Source organism: Mobula hypostoma, chromosome 4 (genome assembly GCF_963921235.1).
Source record: "Mobula hypostoma chromosome 4, sMobHyp1.1, whole genome shotgun sequence".
Taxonomy (NCBI): Eukaryota; Metazoa; Chordata; class Chondrichthyes; order Myliobatiformes; family Myliobatidae; genus Mobula; species Mobula hypostoma.
In genome coordinates, this window is record NC_086100.1 from 96,053,283 (window position 1) to 96,075,488 (window position 22,206).

At 43.3% G+C, this 22,206-nt stretch overlaps 1 protein-coding gene across 3 annotated transcripts in view; it reads right to left on the reverse strand.

Moving 5' to 3' along the window:
- Positions 1-22,206, reverse strand: part of LOC134345479 (AMMECR1-like protein) — a 98,395-nt gene that overhangs the window by 2,839 nt on the left and 73,350 nt on the right. For all 3 annotated transcript variants that reach the window (XM_063046201.1, XM_063046202.1, XM_063046203.1), the window contains 2 exons: positions 7,065-7,155; positions 4,697-4,793 (listed from right to left, as the gene is read on the reverse strand). In XM_063046201.1, the coding sequence (XP_062902271.1) occupies positions 4,697-4,793; positions 7,065-7,155 (188 nt within the window). The remainder of the gene's footprint in view (positions 1-4,696; positions 4,794-7,064; positions 7,156-22,206) is intronic.

Consider the following 22,206-nt stretch of genomic DNA (forward strand, 5'->3'; position numbering starts at 1 on the left):
CAATTTCTGTACCTCATCATAGTCCGTGCATTTTATTTCTCTACCTGCTCTGCGCTTCCTCTGTAACGGTAGCATGATATTCTGTATTCTGCTTTTTGTTTCCCTTTGAACTATGCCTATGAACTTGTGTATAGAATCATCTGTCAGAATGGCATGCGAACAGAAGCTATTCACTGTATCTTGGTACATGTGATATTAATAAACAAATCAGCAGTTATTTGTGTTTTGTTACAAGATCAACATTATAGATTCTGGCATTGACCAAGTCCACACTCAGGTTGAGAAGTAATTACTGTTTACCCTCACTGTCCATACTTTCCCTTTCTGGGCTTGAAGGAGGGGTATATGGCAGGCAGGTTAGTGCAGCACTCAACAGAGAGGTAATCTGCACCGTTATCCAGTTCCTGGTCCTCCAATGATCAGTTTCTGCAGTAGGTTCGTTCTCATTATTTTTACCTGGAAGCCCCCCAAGGCCTCCGCCACTGCATAGGGCTGTCACCAGCTATTAACTGAGATAAAGAAACCTTCCCAATTGCACGGAAATCCCTCCACACCACATCCTTCAACAGTAATGAAATGACTGCTGTGCCAGGGGCCAGCAGAAACAAATGGGCCAAGTGCCACCCTCCTCCACTGTAACAAACTGGGATTCTCACGAGTCTGAAGCTCCAAAACATTACATGACATTTGATGTTTTGCTTGCACATTAGAACCTTCATTAACTACCAAGTAACCTTTCCACTTTTATTCCAGCATGACTTTTACCCACAGCAGGTTAACATTTCAAAAGATGACTGGCAGAACACCATTGTGTAGTTAAGCGTTCAGATAAATGGGACACAGATGAAATGCTAACATATTTTTCCTTTTCTCATATGCTGGCAGGTCTGGGAAGCAGAGTGGGCTACTTTTAATTCGCACAATTGATTTTTTTCCCATTTCTACTTTCGAGATTGTTTTCATCCTCCTTTTCTTTGGGAAAGGGGTGTACTTGAATTCATCAGCCAGCTGTCAAGCTGCTCTCTAATTGCCCAGGGTGACCTACTTACCAAATCTCTTCCCATTCATTCTCTGGACAAGTTACATTGAACAATTTCAACTGCTGATGCAGATAACAGAAATCAGAAATTATGGACAACACACTTAGTTTGTATTCCTCACTAATTACATGAAGGCCTTTAGCCAAAATCTATTTATTGCACAATACTTCTTTAATGTACAAAAATCATAATGTACCTTGTTAGAAACGCTTAATAGCCACAGAAAGACATACCATTGTACTGTGTCAGATCGATTGCGAGAATGCAGCCAGAAAACCACATAGAACTGTCAATTTTTACAGCAGCGGCAAAGCCGGAGGAAGCAGTAACACTCAAGCTGCTCCGCATGCACTTGGACTTAATTTCATCACAAGACTGACCCTAGTGGTACAGAAATGTAAGTACAAACATACCCCACTAAGGAAATTCAAAGAAGTGATGGTTATTCAAGAGCTGATTGTTAGAGTCCAAGATGGGAGGACATAGGAGAGCCTCCTGTCTGAAAAGCACGCTCTGTCCTGGGACAAAGCATACTCCATAGATTGCCGCCGGAAGGCAGTAGAGAAGCTTTACGTAAATTCAGCCCCCTCCTGAAAACATCAATGCTTGCAAAGGGTACTGACCCACAGCCTAGTCTCCACAGAGATGCCAACATTGTGGGGAACGTCATGCTTGCAATCAGACCACTGGGCATCATAAGACAGTCTGCCGGTTATGTCAGAAGGTAGGGAACCTTGAGAAGGTGTGCTTTGCTAAGCAACGTGCCATGAGAAAACTGCAGGATTCAACCATCAACTCCACAAACGGAGAAGCCGAAGTGAAGAAGTGGGCACAATTTTCCAAACCAACCCATGACACAGGCCACCGAAACCAGCTTCCTTACTTGGTTACACTCTCAGTAGAAAACCAGCCCATTACATTTGAGCCGGATATGGGGCTTATCCTTACACCAGATTCCAAAATTACAAAAGCATCAGTAGATTTTCCGAGCTGACACCTTCAATCAATGCAGTGGTCCTGAAGTAAAGTTCAAGATTAAGGAGAACTGTCAGCCGAAGTTTTACAAGGCCCGCTCAGTGCCGTCTGCAGTGGGGCCCAAACGTAGAGTAAGAACTTGACTGACTACAGAGAGCAAATGTGATACAGCCTGCCATCCAGGAGCAAATTTACAGCAAAACAAAAATACAAAGGCTGTGATTGTTTGGTGCCAGAGGCAGTCTACACACGCACCACACTGGAAGAAAATGGGCTACCGGCTGACATCTGGCATTATCATGCTCAAGTAACAGAGCTTCAGTTAAGGTCAGACAGATGAATTGTTAGGTGACATTTGGATCATATGCACCAGCAAACTGACGGGAAGCTATAGAAGCATCCTCTGCTGCCGAAGCCAGTGTCCCGGAAGATGTACCAAAGGACACTTCATCAGGAGGAGATTCACAGTCCACTGCTTGACAACAGCTAACCAGGAGGGTGCAAGAGAGGGAAGGTGCCCCGCTGCAGTGCTGTCTGGCATAGTTAAATGCCGGATACAACCACAAGGGTGCGCCAGCCAACTAACTGCCACTAAACTGAATTGACATTCAATCATTTTTCTCAGCTTCCCTTCACTCATTCCCTCCTTCTGCTGTTCCATCTATGGGGGAGGCATATATTGTATCAGATTGATTGCAAGAATGTGGCGAGTGCGCGTGTGGCCAATCGATCACGTGGTAAATCAATTGGGCCTCCTACGTGCACAAGGTACTTTCTTTGGGACGCGGGCTTTTGAGTGCACGTCTTTCATCTCCGGGACCTGGTTCATAGCTCCCACACTAATTTACTCAATGTGTACCATTTCTAACATGACATAAAAATGTTTGATCATTATCGTTCTTGCCCATGGATACATAACAACCATGTTATATCTATCAAAGAGTGCTCTGCTCTATGAAACCACCTGACACCCAGCTCACTCTAGTTCTGGATGTATTCACCCTGAGTTATTCAGGCCCGGTGTTCATATGCTGAAGTGTGGGCAATGAGGAAGTTCTGCACCAGACAACTTGAGGCAGCAAGGTAAGGCACCATCTCACCCACGTCATCCATGGTAAAGCTTTCCATTCCAATATTAAGACAACAGGAAATTTTCACATCTTCAAGGAATACCTCTGACTCTTTGGTTACTTACCACATTGGTGTTTAGGGATCCCACTTTTCTTCATTATAAGTATCCGCACTCAAATTAATAATATTTACTGGGTGGTGTTTTAGCGCATTTGCTGGGTAGTGTTTTAGCGCATCTTTAAATGAAGAACTGTGCTATATAAATCCAAGTCTCACTCTTCATTCCTGCATTTTCCGAGTGCTTCCCAAGACGGTGTCAAGTTGGAACAGTATTATGTGGACACTACCTTCTCAGGCCATTTATACAGCTAGCAGTGAAGAGTCCCACATACACTACTGGCCAACAGTTCTGTGACAGTTAGAAAAATGTCAGATCTGTATACTGTGTCTCAGGCCATTCATACAGCTGGCAGTGAAGAATCCCACATACATCAGTGGCAAACAGTTCTGTGAGGGTTAGAAAAATGTCAGATCTATATACTGTGTGCCTACATCATCTTGTGCTTTTCTATAAATGGACATCTGATTGCACTTCAAATTAGTATGCAATCTTAGAAAAGCAAAATACTTTACATGCTGCAAACAATTACAGAAGATACAGGAAGTGCTCAGCAGGTTAAATAAATGCAGGAAGTGCTCAGTGGATCAAATACCTTCAGAGAGAGAAACCAGGTCAATTCAGCTATAGCAAAACAATTTTCCTCTTCTTGCCTTTTCTACATCAGTCATTGAAAGTGGACATGCAGGTACAGCAGGCGGTGAGAAAGGCGAATGGTATGCTGGCATTCATAGCAAGAGGATTCGAGTACAGGAGCAGGGAGGTACTACTGCAGTTGTACAAGGCCTTGGTGAGACCACACCTGGAGTATTGTGTGCAGTTTTGGTCCCCTAATCTGAGGAAAGACATTCTTGCCATAGAGGGAGTACAAAGAAGGTTCACCAGATTGATTCCTGGGATGGCAGGACTTTCATATGATGAAAGACTGGATCGACTAGGCTTGTACTCTCTGGAATTTAGTAGATTGAGGGGGGATCTGATTGAAACGTATAAAACTCTAAAGGGATTGGACAGGCTAGATGCAGGAAGATTGTTCCCGATGTTGGGGAAGTCCAGAACGAGGGGTCACAGTTTGAGGATAAAGGGGAAGCCTTTTAGGACCAAGATGAGGAAAAACTTATTCACACAGAGAGTGGTGAATCTGTGGAATTCTCTGCCACAGGAAACAGTTGAAGCCAGTTCATTGGCTATATTTAAGAGGAAGTTAGATATGGCCCTTGTGGCTAAAGGGATCAGGGAGTATGGAGAGAAGGCTGGTACAGGGTTCTGAGTTGGATGATCAGCCATGATCATACTGAATAGCGGTGCAGGCTCGAAGGGCCAAATGGCCTACTCCTGCACCTATTTTTTATGTTTCTATCAAGTTTCTCCACACAGGTGACTCCCCTACTCCCAATCTCCCTTCCTGGGGATAATCTGGCTTTTGGCAGCTAACATCACTATAGGATCTAACCACCATACAAATTTCAGAGATGGCTTCACTGTTACTCACCTGGTGAGCTTGATTGCTTTCCTGAATTCATTTGTGATGGGAGCTTTGTAACCTCCTTTACGCAGAAGAGAGTCTATAGTTTGAATCTGGTCCCAGTCTGCAACACAAAATCAGAAATATGCACAAACAAAACTTAGAGATACATCCACACCTTGGTACAAGTTAATAACCATGGTTCAGCTGCACTAGTTCTCCAGCAAACAGCCCCGAGGTCCCAAGTTACGTCACCAAATCTAGAAAGGAGAAGTAATTGTCGCAGGAAAAAATTACCTGGAAGTGTTTTCCTTGCAACTAGATTAACTTTAGGCAGGCTCCATAAACTACAAAATAATGTGTCAAAAATGTTTATGGACAAGATGATGTTGGAAAATTAAATGAAAATTAAAAAATAAAACAACTGCCTATGCTGGAAATAGGAAACAAAAACAGAAAATGGTGGGAACATTCAGCAGGTCAGGCAGCATCTGCTGAAACAGAAACCGAGTTTACATTTAAAATGGAAACTCTTGGCAAAACATGTTCATCTGTTCTAAAGGGACATCAACTGTGTCTCTTTCCAAAGATGCAGCCTGATCTGCTGAGGGTTTCCTGCATTTTCTGAGAGAAAGTTAAAGCTGCATTTAATATACAGTGGCATGGAAAAGTTTGGGCACCCTTGGTCAAAATTTCTGTTACTGTGACTAGCTAAGCGAGTAAAAGGTGACCTGATTTCCAAAAGGCATAAAGTTAAAGATAACACATTTCCTTAATATTCTAAGCAAGATTATTTTTTTTATTTCCATCTTTTACAGTTTCAAAATAACAAAAAAGGAAAAGGGCCCAAAGCAAAAGTTTGGGCACCCTGCATGGTCAGTACTTAGTAACACCCCCTTTGACATGTATCACAGCTTGTAAACACCTTCTGTAGCCAGCTAAGAGACATTCAATTCTTGTTTGGAGGATTTTCGCCCATTCTTCCTTGCAAAAGGCTTCTAGTTCTGTAAGATTCTTGGGCCATTTTGCATGCACTGCTCTTTTGAGGTCTATCCACAGATTTTCGATGATGTTTAGGTCGGGGGACTGTGAGGGCCATGGCAAAACCTACAGCTTGCGCCTCTTGAGGTAGTCCATTGTGGATTTTGAGGTGTGTTTAGGATTATTATCCTGTTGTAGAAGCCATCCTCTTTTCATCTTCAGCTTTTTTTTCAGATGGTATGATGTTTGCTTCCAGAATTTGCTGGTATTTAATTGAATTCATTCTTCCCTCTACCAGTGAAATGTTCCCCATGCCACTGGCTGCAATACAAGCCCAAAGCATGATCGATCCACTCCCATGCTTAACAGTTGGAGAGGTGTTCTTTTCATGAAATTCTGCATCCTTTTTTCTCCAAGTATACCTTTGCTCATTGCGGCCAAAAAGTTCTATTTTAACTTCATCAGTCCACAGGACCTGTTTCCAAAATGCATCAGGATTGTTTAGATGTTCCTTTACAAACTTCTGACGCTGAATTTTGTGGCGAGGACGCAGGGAAGGTTTTCTTCTGGTGACTCTTCCATGAAGATCATATTTGTGCAGGTGTCACTGCACAGTAGAACTGTGCACCACCACTCCAGAGTCTGCTAAATCTTCCTGAAGGTCTTTTGCAGTCAGACAGGGGTTTTGATTTGCCTTTCTAGCAATCCAACGAGCAGTTCTCTCAGAAAGTTTTCTTGGTCTTCCAGACCTCAAGTTGACCTCCACCGTTCCTGTTAACTGTCATTTCTTAATTACATTACGAACTGAGGAAACGGCTACTTGAAAACACTTTGTTATCTTCTTATACCCTTCTCCTGCTTTGAGGGCATCATTTATTTTAATTTTCAGAGTGCTAGGCAGCTGCTTAGAGGCTGCTGATAGTTAGGGCAAGTTTTGAGCAGTCAGGGTATTTATAAAGTTTTGAAATTTGCATCACCTGGCCTTTCCTAACGATGACTGTGAACAAGCCACAGCCCTAACAAGCTAATTAAGGTCTGAGACCTTGGTAAAAGTTATCTGAGAGCTCAAATCTCTTGGGGTGCCCAAACTTTTGCATAGAGCTCCTTTCCTTTTTTTCCCCACTCTAAAATTGTACAAAACAAAAATGATACACTAATCTTGCTTAAAATGGTGAAAAGAATGTTTCATCTTTAACTTTATGACTTTTGGCGATCAGTTCATCTTCTACTCACTTAACTATTCACAGTAACAGAAATTTTGACCAGGGGTGCCCAAACTTTTGCATGCCACATCCAGGTTAAACCATGAAATCTTTTACACTATTGAATTGACAGTTATTACTCATGTTCTTAACAACTCCCTACTGAAACGCAGAGTACAAGAACAGATTACCAAGCTGTTGCTCACACCTACCCTGCTCCTTGGCCACCTCTGGTAGGTACGTTGCTGTGCGTTTTGCCCCCTTCTCATTCACAAACTCTATTCGAATCCCATGTACTCCCACCTAAACACAGATTTATCTTCATTACTATAAAGATAACAACATTCTCATACAGTGCACTGTTACTCACTATCATTGTGCATTTCATCCTGGACCAAATCATAATAAAACAGAACAGAGATGGGGGGAAAAAAGATAGAGTTGGACTTTAATATTGAAACAAATTGTGCCTGTGATAACTCACACTGAATGAAATATCCAAGGTATTTAAGGTGAACTGTCAGTTTGATTATCTTCACTGAAGTACTGGCGATTTCAATGTTATTGGTCTCATCTAATTGCCATTCAGCCAAGGAGACAAAGCCAAGTTTAAATTTATACCTTTAGATCCTGGTACAAGTTTGGTAAGCCACTAAAATCAGTACATCGTTCCTGATTATCAGTGTTCAAAGTTAAACTTGTTCTCATACCGGGGTCTGACAGGTTTTGTGTAAATACCCTTTTTCTTATTTTCAGTCACTTTTCAGATTACAGTTGATACCCATTCACTGACATTTGAGAGATCTAGTGTACATAGACAACTAATCTCTACACTGATCCACACCGTTTAAAATATTCAGATTGTTACATCTCAGATCCAAATGAAACCACCTCATGCTTGCCTTTATTCAACTGCATTCACTGTGGAATTTCCCCTTTCCTCGTGTCCTTCTGTGACTCGCTGGTCCCAATCACACATTGTGTAAAATCATGATAAATTCTGACAAAACAGTCCATGCAGCCCAACAAAGCTTGCCAAATTCCTATTCACATAGTGTGTTGAAATAACTATCGAGTTTAGATTTGAAAGTCTCTAAGGTACTACTCTCAACTACACAACTAGATACTTTGTTCCATGTCCACAACTCACTGTGTAAAGAAATACTTCCTCATTTTAGTCATAATTCTCCCTTTAACCAGTTTCCTCCTATGGCCCCATGTCCTCATTGATGGATTAATTTTGAAGGAGCAGCTGGCATCCACTTTACTTATACCCTTAATGATTTTGAACACTTCTTCTATCATGTCTCCTCTCATTCTACATCTATTCAGGCTAAAAAGATTTAATTATTTCAATCTTTCTTCACAGTTCATATCCTGCAGACCTGGAATGAGTCTCATCACCCTTCTCTGGACAGTCTCCAACGCCTTCACATCCCTCACACAATATGGAGACAGAAATTATACCCAGTACTCAAGGTGTGGCCTCACAAGCACATTATACAGCTTAACAAGAGTGTCTCCAGACCTGAACTCCACTGGGTGGATTACATACCCAACATTCTGTCAGCCTTCCTAATCTCTCCAGACCTGAACTCCACTGAGTGGATTACATACCCAACATTCTGTCAGCCTTCCTAATCTCTCCAGACCTGAACTCCACTGAGTGGATTACATACCCAACATTCTGTCAGCCTTCCTAATCTCTCTAAACCTGAACTCCACTGGGTGGATTACATACCCAACATTCTGTCAGCCTTCCTAATCTCTCTAGACCTGAACTCCACTGGGTGGATTACATACCCAACATCCTGTCAGCCTTCCTAATCTCTCCAGACCTGAACTCCACTGAGTGGATTACATACCCAACATTCTGTCAGCCTTCCTAATCTCTCCAGACCTGAACTCCACTGAATGGATTACATACCCAACATCCTGTCAGCCTTCCTAATCGCTTATGTGCATTGTCTAGATGTTGATGGTGATGAATCTACCAGGAAGTCCAAATCTTTCTCATGCAGTGTACTTTCTAACTCAAGACCCCCCAGTGTATATCTATATGTAATATTGATACTTCCTTATGTAATATTTTACATTTACTGACATTAAATTTCATCTGTTGTTTATCTGCCCCCACCTGGATTTTGTTTAGGCTTAACTGTATTGATTCTGCTGCCTCAATGTTATCAGCCCATCCCTCTAATTTTCTGTCATCAGCAAACTTTACTAGATTATTTGTTATGTGCTTATCCAAATCATTAAGGTAGATTAAAAACAGCAGCAGCCCCAAAACCAATCCCTGTGGAACCCAACTTTTAACATCATCTAGATGTGAAAATCATCCACCATAACTCAATGTTTTCTGTTTTTGCGCCAATTCTGCACTCATTCGGACACCTTACCCTGAATCCCTACATCCTACAATTTGATGGGATACCTTGTCAAAAGCCTTCTGAAAGTCCAAGTAAATGATATCAACCACTCTATTGTTATAATAAGTTCAGTTGCCTCTTAATAGAAGTGAGTGAATGCAACATGATGGTTAGTTAGCTAAGCCTGTAGACTTGGATTTTAACTTTGTACCTCAGTATGACTAGCGGCTTAATCTAGGGGAAGACAGCCCCCAGCCCAGGCAAACTTAGGAAATCTTGTTTGAGTGGATGATGCGTGATGTGTTACCTTGTTACAAATCAGCATCACGAAATAACAAACAGTACACAATATGTGATTAAATGATTGAGCTTTATAATTCTTAATTTGACTATATGATTAGTAAAGAAACAAAAAGGAAAAGGGCCCGTTCTCATGAAACTGTCTAATGCGCAACATTGGAGCTCACAGTTCCATTCATTTGTTCCCCACCTCCCTCCTCAGAAACGATAGCCGACCCTTGGACCCTCCAGGTCCACTCTGGTGGTCTACCAACTCTCTCTATTTGCATCTTCTCTCTTCATCTCTCTTTAACAAAAGACCGTGAAATCACTGCTCCCAAACCCACAAGAAAGAACAACATGCCTCTCATTGGATAGCCCACGTTCCAAAGCCCCCATTATTTCTAGGCATAACCCAAACACTGCTGCAAGTTGACTATAGGACTCTGAACAGGCGCACTGTCTCTGACCAGTATGCAGTCCCAAGGATTGACCTGTCTGAGTGGTGCGAAGTGGTTCAGTGTGCTGGACTTGAGGTGTTTGATATTGCCAGATCCCCATGAGTGAGGCTGATGAAGAGAAGACGGCACTTATACGTCCCCTGGGATTTTCCCAGTTCGAAAGGATGTCGGGATGCCAGGGCATATCGGGAGCCCCTACAACCTTCCAGTGTGTCATAAAGAAAATGGTGGGGGATATGAACTTGCTTGAGGTATTGGTGTACCTGGATGGCCTCAGTATTTGGATCCACCTTGGAAGAACATGAAATGAGGCTGCTGAAGGTGCTAGGCTGCCTGAAAGCTGAAGGATTAAAACTTTCCCTGGACAAGTGCCAGATATGCCAAACATCTGTTAGTTATGTTGGGCACATAGTCTCAAGGGATGGAGCAGCTACAAATCCAGCTAAAATAGAGGCAGTGACCACTTGGCCAAGACCCTAGATTGTGAGCACTCTGTGCTCAATCCTCGAGTTCTGTAGTTATTATCGGAGGTTTGTGAAAGGCTATGCAAGTGAGTCACCCATTGAATCAGATCCTGTGTGGTTACCCCCCCTTGGGGAAGAAAGGGACAGGAAGGTGGAGAGTATCTTAGCCCATCAACTTTCCCTCTTTTTCCAAATAATTTCTCCCTGGCTTGTCTCACAGGGACACTAGACATTTGCGTCACCAGGAACAGATGCGCCAGGGGCATCCCCTGCCTGAAGGTGACCTCCCTCTTCATAGTGTTCCTGACAGTCACTGCCATCCTGCTCACCTGTACAACCGAGAGCTTCTGCAATTCCGGCTTCACTAGTACCCCAGCAAGAAATCCCAACTCCCCCTCGTGGTCTTCCAGAGCATCTACTAAGAGGCCATACCACCATTGGCTTCGACTGGGTGAACCACATAGTCCCTTGTCTAAAGTCGGTATCCGGCCCAATGCAGCCACGCACTTACTCAAAAGCAGCCTGAAACACTGGGTGCACGAACAATGTACCCAGAAAGCTCTCGCCAGCCTTCTCCTTGCAGGCCCCCATAAGCCTCCTCACAAGAGGGGTGTTGGACCCCACCAGAATTGAAACGCTGCCCTTCTCAACGGGGTCTGGACAAACCAGCACTAATGTATCAAGGACCTCAGACACTCCCACATCGGCTTTCAAGAACTCCAACTTCACTGACAAATAACCGTCATACACATAATTATAGACAATAGACAATAGGTGCAGAAGTAGACCATTCGGCCCTCCGAGCCTGCACCGCCATTCTGAGATCATGGCTGATCATCTACTATCAATATCCGGTTCCTGCCTTGTCCCCATAACCCTTGATTCCCCTATCCATAAGATACCTATCTAGCTCCTTCTTGAAAGCATCCAGAGAATTGGCCTCCACTGCCTTCTGAGGCAGCGCATTCCACACCTCCACAACTCTCTGGGAGAAAAAGTTCCTCCTCAACTCTGTCCTAAATGACCTACCCCTTATTCTTAAACCATGCCCTCTGGTACTGGACTCTCCCAGCATCTGGAACATATTTCCTGTCTCTATCTTGTCCAATCCCTTAATAATCTTGTATGTCTCAATCAGATCCCCCCTCAATCTCCTTAATTCCAGCGTGTACAAGCCCAGTCTCTCTAATCTCTCTGCGTAAGACCGTCCGGACATCCCAGGAATTAACCTAGTGAACCTACGCTGCACCTCCTCCACAGCCAGGATGTCCTTCCTTAACCCTGGAGACCAAAACTGCACACAATACTCCAGGTGTGGTCTCATCAGGGCCCTGTACAAATGCAAAAGGATTTCCTTGCTCTTGTACTCAATTCCCTTTGTAATAAAGGCCAACATTCCATTAGCCTTCTTCACTGCCTGCTGCACTTGCTCATTCATCTTCAGAGACTGATGAACAAGTACTCCTAGATCTTTTTGTATTTCTCCCTTACCTAACTCCACACCGTTCAGATAATAATCTGCCTTCATGTTCTTGCTCCCAAAGTGAATAACCTCACACTTATTCACATTAAACGCCATCTGCCAAGTTTCTGCCCACTCACCCAGCCTATCCAAGTCATCTTGAATTCTCCTAACATCCTCATCATGTCACACTGCCACCCAGCTTAGTATCATCAGCAAACTTAATGTTATTCACAATGCCTTCCTCTAAATCATTGATGTAAATCGTAAACAGCTGTGGTCCCAATACTGAGCCCTGTGGCACCCTGCTAGTCACCACCTGCCATTCCGAGAAACACCCATTCACTGCTACCCTTTGCTTTCTATCTGCCAACCAGTTTTCTATCCATGTCAATATCCTCCCCCCAATGCCATGAGCTCTGATTTTACCCACCAATCCCCTATGTGGTACCTTATCAAATGCCTTCTGAAAGTCAAGGTACACCACATCCACTGGATCTCCCACGTCTATCTTCCTGGTTACATCCTCGAAAAACTCCAATAGATTGGTCAAGCATGATTTGCCCTTGGTAAATCCATGCTGGCTCGGCCCAATCCTATCACTGCTATCAAGATATGCCGCTATTTCATCTTTAATAATGGACTCTAGCATCTTCCCCACTACTGATGTTAGGCTAACAGGGCGATAGTTCTCTATTTTCTCCCTGCCTCCTTTCTTAAAAAGTGGGATAACATTAGCCATTCGCCAATCCTCAGGAACTGATCCTGAATCTAAGGAACATTGGAAAATGATCACCAATGCATCCGCAATTTCCAGAACCACCTCCTTTAGTATCCTAGGATGCAGACCATCTGGACCTGGGGATTTGTTAGCCTTCAGTCCCATCAGTCTACTCATCACCGTTTCCTTCCTAATGTCAATCTGTTTCAGTTCCTCTGTTACCCTATGTCCTTGGCCCATCCATACATCTGGGAGATTGCTTGTGTCTTCCCCAGTGAAGACAGATCCAAAGTACTTATTAAATTCATCTGCCATTTCTCTGTTTCCCATAACAATTTCTCCCAATTCATTCTTCAAGGGCCCAACATTGTTCTTAACTATCTTCCTTCTCTTCACATACCTAAAAAAACTTTTGCTATCCTCCTTTATATTCCTTGCTAGCTTGCGTTCATACCTCATTTTTTCTCCCCGTATAGCCTTTTTAGTTAAGTTCTGTTACTCCTTAAAAATTTCCCAATCATCCGTCTTCCCACTCACCTTAGCTCTGTTATACTTCTTTTTTAATGCTATGCTATCTCTGACTTCCTTTCCACTGTGGCCACTTCCCCCCTTTGAATCCTTCCTTCTCCGGGGGATGAACTGATTTTGCACCTTGTGCATTATTCCCAAGAATACCTGCCATTGCTGTTCCACTGTCTTTTCTGCTAGGATATCCGACCAGTCAACTTTGGCCAGCTCCTCCCTCATGGCTCCATAGTCTCCTTTGTTCAACTTTGTTCAATTCCTAGCACTAAGCCTCCAGATCTCCAGTGCCCTGAATAGAGTCAATGGTAAATGTTTCAGATACTAGTTGTAAAATGAACGGTACAACAACGTGACCTGCGATCCGGTGTCAAGTATGGTTTTAGCATAAATACCCTCTCTCCGTAGCAACACACTGGAGCATGGTCCCACTAAGCCTTTAGGAATTGGGCCTTTCACTTTTGGGAGTTCCTTGTTATATTGCTGGGAACGTGTTCCCCCAGAGACACCAGGCCCTTCCCTCACTGGGTCTCCTCTAAGTTTTCCCAACGACTCTCTGTGTTTAGGTACTCAGGGGCTCACTCTCAACAGTCCTCCTCATTGTTCATCCCCTTGAGGGATCCAACCCTCTTCAGCTCCATCATATGGGGGGGGGGTCACACCCACTGATAACAGCAGAGACATTTCCATTCTCAACTCTGCTACGATCTCCCGTACCGCTCCCCGGGGGTAGGCCATCTGTGGTCACTTCCCTGCAGGGGACTACTACCGAGGACCGTACCCTGCTGACAGAGGCCTCCTGCGCCTCCACCGCGTTCTCCTCTTCCCGCACCTCTCTAATCAGCTCAACAAAAGATGGAGGGGGGCGCATCTTACAAGACCGCTGGAGACCCCAAGCTATCAGGTCCTGGGACTGGGCCCTGGCTATCTGGTCCATTCTTAATTGATCCAGCTCAGGTGCCTGAATGACCCCTCTGCACTGCAAGCAGTTTAGCTGCCTCTCTAGCCTAATAATATAGGCAGAAAAGTAATCCCCCTTCTCCTGATGCATGTTCTGAAACCCCGCCAAGAGCTCCACTGGCTTCCTGTTGGGCCAAAAGCATTGTCCAGTGCTTGTAGATAATTGACAGCTGTCGCTACTGGATATTTCAACCTGACAGCTCTCACAACGTCAGCGGCCCGCCCATTCAAACTCTCAACCAATCTCTGTCACTTTACATCATCAGAGCACTGCCACTCAAATAAATGAGAGCTCTGCTCCGCCCAAGTCTCAGACTCCTCCTCCCCTTTAGGGGTGGGCGTTATTCCAGAGAATAGGCGGAGCCTGCCATAGCTGGGACTTTGGACCTGGGCATTTTCCCCATTTATTCACCAGAGAAGTAAGGGCGGATACTAACTCAGAATTCGTACTCTTCACTGGGGGACGGAGACTAATTAGACATTCCAAATCCAACCTCTCCTTCTCCTCACTCCTCAGAAACAATAAAACCTTGTCTTTGAAATCTCTGCCCCCAGCCACCACTATGTCAGCACTGGTCTGCATTAAAACGAGAGCTGCACCCACCATTTTATCAAACCTCTGCCCCGCAATCGCAACTTTAACAGTACTTAATAGGCAAATTAACAATTCATCCGGAGTACGAATATCTACCCCACTATCCAATGCTCAGGGCAATCACAAAGCATCCAACGAAATCAATCCCAAACGATACCCTACAATTGTAACCCTTGGTACGACTAGAGGCTTAATCTAGGGGAAGGCAGCCCCCAGCCTGGCCAAACTTAAATCTTGTTTGGGTGGGTGCCGTGTGATGTGTTACCCTGTTACAAATCAGCACCATGAAATAACAAACAGTACACAATATGCGATTAAACGATTGAGCTTTGCAATTCTTAATTTGACTACAAGGTTAGCAAAGAAACATAAAAGGAAAAGGGCCCATTCTCATGAAACAGTCTAATGCGCAACATTGGAGCTCACGGTTCCGTTCATTCGTTTCCCGTCGACCTTCTCCGAGCATTGCCGACCCTCGCTCCAAGTCCACTCCGTCCGGCGGTCTACCGACTCTCTCCATTCTCGTCTTCTCTCTTCATCTCTCCCCAATAAATGACCGCAAAATCCCTACTCCCAGACCCACAAGAAAGAACAACATGCCTCTCACTGGATAGCCCACATTCCAAAGCCCCCGTTACTCTAGTCAAAACCCAAACATTGCTGCTACAGAGAAACCATTACCTTAGCAGTGAAACATTACGGAGAGTCCATTACATTAGCAGTGAAACCTTACAGCGCATTACATACCAATTTTAGCTAATAAAAAGGTTTGTTGTTTTGATTCTGGTCAGTTTCAGGGGTCCAATTTCTACTGACCGGACAAGTGAGGCTTCGTTACTCAAAGAGGCAAACACATACTTCATCCAAAGTTGCAAATAACCTGAGCACAACACTCAGAAATTCAGGTTCAACAGTGTCAAACTTCATACTGTTAAGCTTAACTTCATACACATTAAAATGCTTTTCATCTCCTCTCTGACACTAATCCAACTGGTCTGCGCCTCCAGTATTTTGAAATTACGGCTGGTGAAAGCTGAAAGATTAATGACAAAATTGTTTTTTAAAAATCTTATCTTTGTATTACTAAGTCAGCAAGGTAAAACAAAGGCACTTGTCTTATTGTGTTAGTGAGAATTGACCTCTCATCTTTCTGGGGGTGGGGGGGGGGAGGAAAGAGGAGAAAATCAACCGATTGAAAAGTATGTGAACCTCTGAGGTAATGCCTTCTAGAAAAGCTATTTGAAGTCAGGAGTTCCAATCAGTGAGATGAGATTGGAGGTGTGGGTTGCAAAGGTGCCCTGCCCTACAAAAAGGACACACAAAGTCAAGTTACTGACAGAGCCTACTCTTCACAAGAAAGATCTGTTCATGTGTACTGTGCCTCAATCAAAACAACTTTCAGAGGACCTTCGAGGAATTGTAGAAATGCATGAAGCCGGAAAAGGCTACAAAAGCATTTACAGGAGGGGGAGGGATGGAGCCAAGAGCTGGAAAGTTGATTGGCAAAAGGGATTCCTGTCTTCTCCTACCATTTCGATCTCCCCCTCCCACTTTCAAATCTCTTACCATCTCTTCTTTCAGTTAGTCCTGACGAAGGGTCTCAGCTTGAAACATCGACTGTACCTCTTCCTATAGATGCTGCCTGGCCTGCTGCGTTCACCAACATTTTTTGTGTGTGTTGCATAAATCAACAACAGAATGGTTTAAAAAGAAGAAAATTTGTGTTTTGGAATGGCCAAGTTAAAGTCCTGACCTTTAGCCTATAGAAATGTTTTGGAAGGACCTGAAGGAAGCAGTTCATAGTCATTATAGTCATACTTTATTGATTCCGGGGGAAATGGGTTTTCGTTACAGTTGCACCATAATAAATAGTAATAGAACCATAAATAGTCAAATAGTAATATGTAATTTATGCCAGTAAATTATGAAATAAGTCCAGGACCAGCCTATTGGCTCAGGGAGTCTGACCCTCCAAGGGAGGAGTTGTAAAGTTTGATGGCCACAGGCAGGAATGATTTCCTATGATGCTCTGTGCTGTATCTCGGTGGAATCTCGGTAGAAATCCTCATGCAAGGAAGCTCACGAGCATCTCTGAGTTGAAGCCGTTTTGTAAGGAGGAATGGCCTAAAATTCCTGAACTGACATGCAGGACTGATCAGCAGTTATCGGAAACGTTTGGTTGAAGTTATTGCTGTACAAGGGGGAGGGGTCACACCAGTTACTGAAAGCGAAGGTTCACATACTCTTTCCAACAAATACATGTAATATTGGATGATTTTTCTCAATAAATAAATGAACAAGTATAATGTCTTTTTGTGTTATTTATTTAATTGTGTTCTCTTAAACTAGTTTTAGGACTTGCGTGAAGATCTGATCACATTTTAGGTCCTACTTGTGTAGGAATAGAGAAAATTCGACAGGGTTCACAAACTTTCTAGCACCACTGTATATCCTTGCTTTTATAATCTAGTCCTCTCAAAACGAATGCCAACATTGCACTTGCTTTCCTTACACCAACTCAACCTGCAAATTAACTTTTAGGGGATCCCACAAGGACTCTCAAGGCACTTTTCATCTAATTTCTGAATTCCCCCCCCCACCCGTTTAGAAAATAGTCTATGAATTTATTCTTTCTACTAAAGAACATAACCATAAACATTCTATTCCACCTGTCACTTCTTTGCCCATTCTTCTAAATCTGTCCATCTCCTTCCACAGACTCCCTCCCTCAACACTACATGCCCCTCTAACTTTGTATCATCCACAATTTGGCCACAAAGTCATCAATTCCATCATCCAGATCATTAACATACAACAGGAAAAGTAGGGGACCCAACACCGACCACTGCAGAACCCCACTAGTCACTGACAGCCAACCAGAAGACCCCTTTTATTGCCACTCTGCCTTCTGACGGTCAGCATGTCCATGCTAGTATCTTTCCTGTAATACCATGGGCTCTTATTTTGTTAAGCAGCCTCACATGGGGCACATTGTCAAAAGCTTTCTGAAAATCCAAGTAAACCACATCTATTGACTCTGTCCATCCTGCTTGTTATTTCCTCAAAGAATTCCAACAGACCTGTCAGGCAAAGTTTTCCCTTAAGAAAATCATGCTGATTTCAGCCTATTTACCACGTGCCTCCAAGAACCCCAAAACCACGTCCTTAATAATATACCCCAACAACTTTCCAACCACTGAAGTCAGGCTAACTGACCTATAATTCCGTGTCTTGTGCCTCTCTCCCTTCTGAAAAAGAGAATGATATTAGTCCTTTTGCATTCCTTTGGAATCAATCCAGAATCTAGTCTTTCTTAGAAGATCACTACTCCACAATCTCTTCAGCTACTTTTTCTCAAAACCCTGGGGTGTAATCCATATGGTCCAGGTGACATCTATCTTCATATCTTTCAGCTTCTGAAGCACTTTGTTCCTTGGTAATAGCAATTACATTTACTTCTGCCCCCTGACACACTCTGGTATACTGCTGGTGTCTTCCACCATAAAGATTGAAACAAAATACTTAAATCAGTTTGTCCACCATTTCTTTGTTCCCCATTACTATTTCTCCAGCATCATTTATGACCATGATGAGAGTTTCTGTGTCAAAGCATATGAATAGGGTAGATGTCACAGGACTTTTCCCCAGGGTAGTGGGGAAATCAAATTCCAGGGGACACAGGTTTAAGGTAGAGGAGAAAGATTTAAAGGATCAAGTTTTTCCACAGAGGGGATGGTGGGACTCCCAAAGGAGGTGGTACAAGCAATTGTAATATTTAACACACATATGGAGAAGTATTTGGATCAGAAAGGTTTAAGAAGAATATGAACCAAACACAAGCAAATGGAATTGACATAGAGGCATCTTGGTTGGTGCTGATGAGTTGGGCCAAATGGCCTGTTTTCATTGTGTATGAAACTATGATACCATCAGATAAATTAATCGCATATTTGAAATCACCCTGGAAACTTTGTTTGCCCCAAAGTTTCCTAATTTTTAAATTTACTTTAACCTAACCCAAGAGCATTTGAAATCTGGAATAACTTGGTTTTTCCTCCCCTCCCCATTCCTTTGGTTTGTACAGATTAATTTGGAGAGGACCAAGCCCAAGCCAAGGATTCAGGAGTTCCATTCAGAGGTATCCATAACAGATGGCATGAAAAGTTTAAGGCAGAGGCAATCTGCTTGATCCCAATCTGGCAAAGTTGTCTGCCAGTGGCCAAGGTGCCAATCACAGTGAGTGAGAACAAGAAATGGGTGGAATTTCCATGTTTCACTTTCTGTAATGAGGTCTACATCTCAGGGGAACCACGAGTCCAGAGATATTTAATCCCACTGCCAGTTTTGGACCATCTGCTCTCCTTCAAAGTGATGACCAAGTTCCACCTTGCTTTCTATCAAATTCCATCGTCTTCAGCCCCTGGTCACTTCCACCCATCACCTGCCAGCTTCTATCACTATTTAATTTCCACTCTCTCCTCCTCCATCTTCCAATCACCCCTCCACCTGTCACCTGCCAGCTACTGTTCCACCTTGCTTTTTAAGTGTACTAGCCATCTTTCCTCTATCTTTCAGTCCAGGTGAAGGGTCTCAATCAGAAATGTTGTTAGTCCATTTCCCTCTATAAATGCTGCCTGACCTGTTGAGTTCCTTCAGCATCTTGCGTTGCTCCAGATTTTAGAACCTGCTGTCTCATGTCTCCAATGAATGTTCTTGGAGTTTTACCTATTTAGGCAGCTGGAGTGATTTCCAAACATCTCCTGCTTTGAACCTAGGCAAAGGAAGCATTTTCCAGCTCTGAAGCAGCAAATGGTGAATCATTTCCCACAGAATATCCAGCCATAGCATTTATGTGGTGGGACAATAAATCTTCCAGTCAAAGGTGATCTCCAAGATGTTGATTGTGGAGTTCAATTATGTTGATAATGATGTATATGACATGAAAGCAAGGGTTTCACATCTTGGAAAAACCTTAATTCCATATCAATCCAAGTCTGAACAATATCCAAATGTTGCCAGTTCCAATCAGATTTATTGGGGATCCTTGATAACGCACATTGTCAAATGGTAACTTGATGTCAAGGTCAGTTCATCTCAACTCTGATACTCTGAAATTCAGATACTTTTTCCATGCCCGAGGCTGTGATGAGCAGTGTCATCCCGTCACAATTTGAACCGAGCATTAGTTATTGATGGGGAGTGATGGCATTTTGGATAACACTTTACATCACGGAGATGAAAAAGAAAATGAGGAGGATTAATAATCAGTTTAATAATCAGTTTGGATTTCTGCTCTCTGTGGGCAGGACAGGACAATTTTACACAATATGGAATAGGCTCCAATGGTGTCAGTGTACTGGAGCAGCTCGAATAGAGTTGTGGCTAATTCTGAAGCAAGCAGCCAGGATGTCCATAACCACTGTAGTACCCAGTACACTCAGGTGCTACCTTACATGGTAGTGGCTTCAGCGTTGTAAGGCTGAGAAGAATCACACAGGATGCTAAAGTTGATTACCAATGCTTTAAGTCTCATCTTTTGCAGCGTGATTAGTGACGGAGATCCTCAGGAAGTTCCCTCCTCTCATTAACAGTTTAACTATCCATGACATTTACAGGTTGCAGAACGGCTTTGATCAGATCACCTGCCGCTTTTAGCTCTCTACAGCACACTGCTTCTGCTGCTTAGTCTGCACACAGTCCTACGCCAGAGCTTCAAGGTTTTTAAACACAAGAAAGAGCAGCTGATCTTAGAATGATTTTCTACATACCTTGTTGTGCCAGAATTGGTTGTTAGCATGATGATAAAGATAGTAAAAGGTAGCTCTGCCGAGTTACATATAGTGATGGACCACAATAATGTTGTGGCTGATGGCTCACAGTACAATGAATGCCAGTTTGAATTGCTGATCCATTTTGAATCCATTCCATTTAGCACAATAATAATGTCCAACACAGAACTGAATTTGTGAGAATAAAGTCAAGTAGATCCTTTTCCCTTAAGTCCTCTCACCATTTGCACCACGCCAAATCTGGCAGCATGCTCCAGGACTCCATTGGCTTTGACAGTTCTAAGCAATTGCACATTGAGATCCCACTCAGAATACATTTTATCAGAACCGAAATGTTCTCCCCTGTCCTCTCCTCCCCCCCCCACCAGTAGTGTTCAATACAAAACAGATTCAAAATTCTGAAAAAACTCATGTGACCATTTACACTGGAAATGGGATAGGAGCTACGCCCTCGCAAAACGTCTAGGTGAGGAGACTATAACTGTCACATGTACCAAGATACAGTGGGAAAACAGCTTTGCATGCCATCCATACAGATCATTTCAAAACATAAGTACATGAAGATAGCACAAGGGCAAACGATAAAAGAATGCAGAATAAAGTGTTAAGCATTACAAAGAAATTGCATTGCAGGCAAGCAGTAAGGTGCAATGCCACAATGAGATCAACGTTCTATTTGATCCTACAAGGCATAATAGGTTCAATAGCCTTATGGCAGTGGGATAGAAGCTGTCCTTGAACCTGGTGGTGTGTACCTTCAGGCTTTTGTATCTTCTTCCCAATGAGTGGAGTTTGGGATAGAAGAGAGAATGCCCTGGGTATATGGGGTCTTTGATTATATTGGCTGATTTACCAAAATCTATGACTTCGTAAATATATCAAAGTTACTCCAACTTTTGAAAGGCCTGATTTCACTGTTTTTCACAGTAGTTTGAAGTAACAATTATAATCTGAGAGGGCAGGTAAGAACTAGCCACAATGAGGTGTGAAATCAGAAACAAGCCAGACAGAGCCAATCTGTCCGATTTCCTCTCGGCAGAAATACAATGAACAATAACTGGCAGATAGCACCCAGAATGGCAGAACTCATGGACTTTTTTCCCCCAACAGGGTAATAAGATCTTTCACATACACTCCTGTACTATTAGAGGTGTCCACTGTGTGTATGTTCATGGTCTTCTGCCATTGTAGCTCATCCACTTTAAGGTTCAACACGTTGTGCATTCAGAGATGCTCTACTGCACGGCACTGTTGTAACGCGAGGTTATCTGAGTTAGCAACACCTTCCTGAACCAGTCTGACCATTCTCCTCTGACCTCTCTCATTAACAAGGCATTTTCGCCTGGTCTTTGTTTTTGTTTCTCGCTCCATTCTCTGTAAACTCAAGATACGATTGTGAATGAAGGGTAATAACTCTTCCTTAATCTAGTGGTGTGGGTCCTGAGGCTCCTATACCTTCTTCCTGATGGAAGCAGTGAGAAGAGAGCATGGCCTGGATGGTGGGGGTCCTTGATGATGGATGCTGCTTTCCCAAGACAATGCTTCCGTGCTCAATGGTGGGGAGGGCTTTACCCATGATTGCCTAGGCCACATCCACTACTTTTTGTAGGCTTTTCTGTTGAAGGGCATTTGTGCTTCCATACCAGGCCATGATGCAACCAGTCAATATACTCTCCACCACAAATCTATAGGAGTTTGTAAGATTTTTAGAAGACATAACAAATCTTTG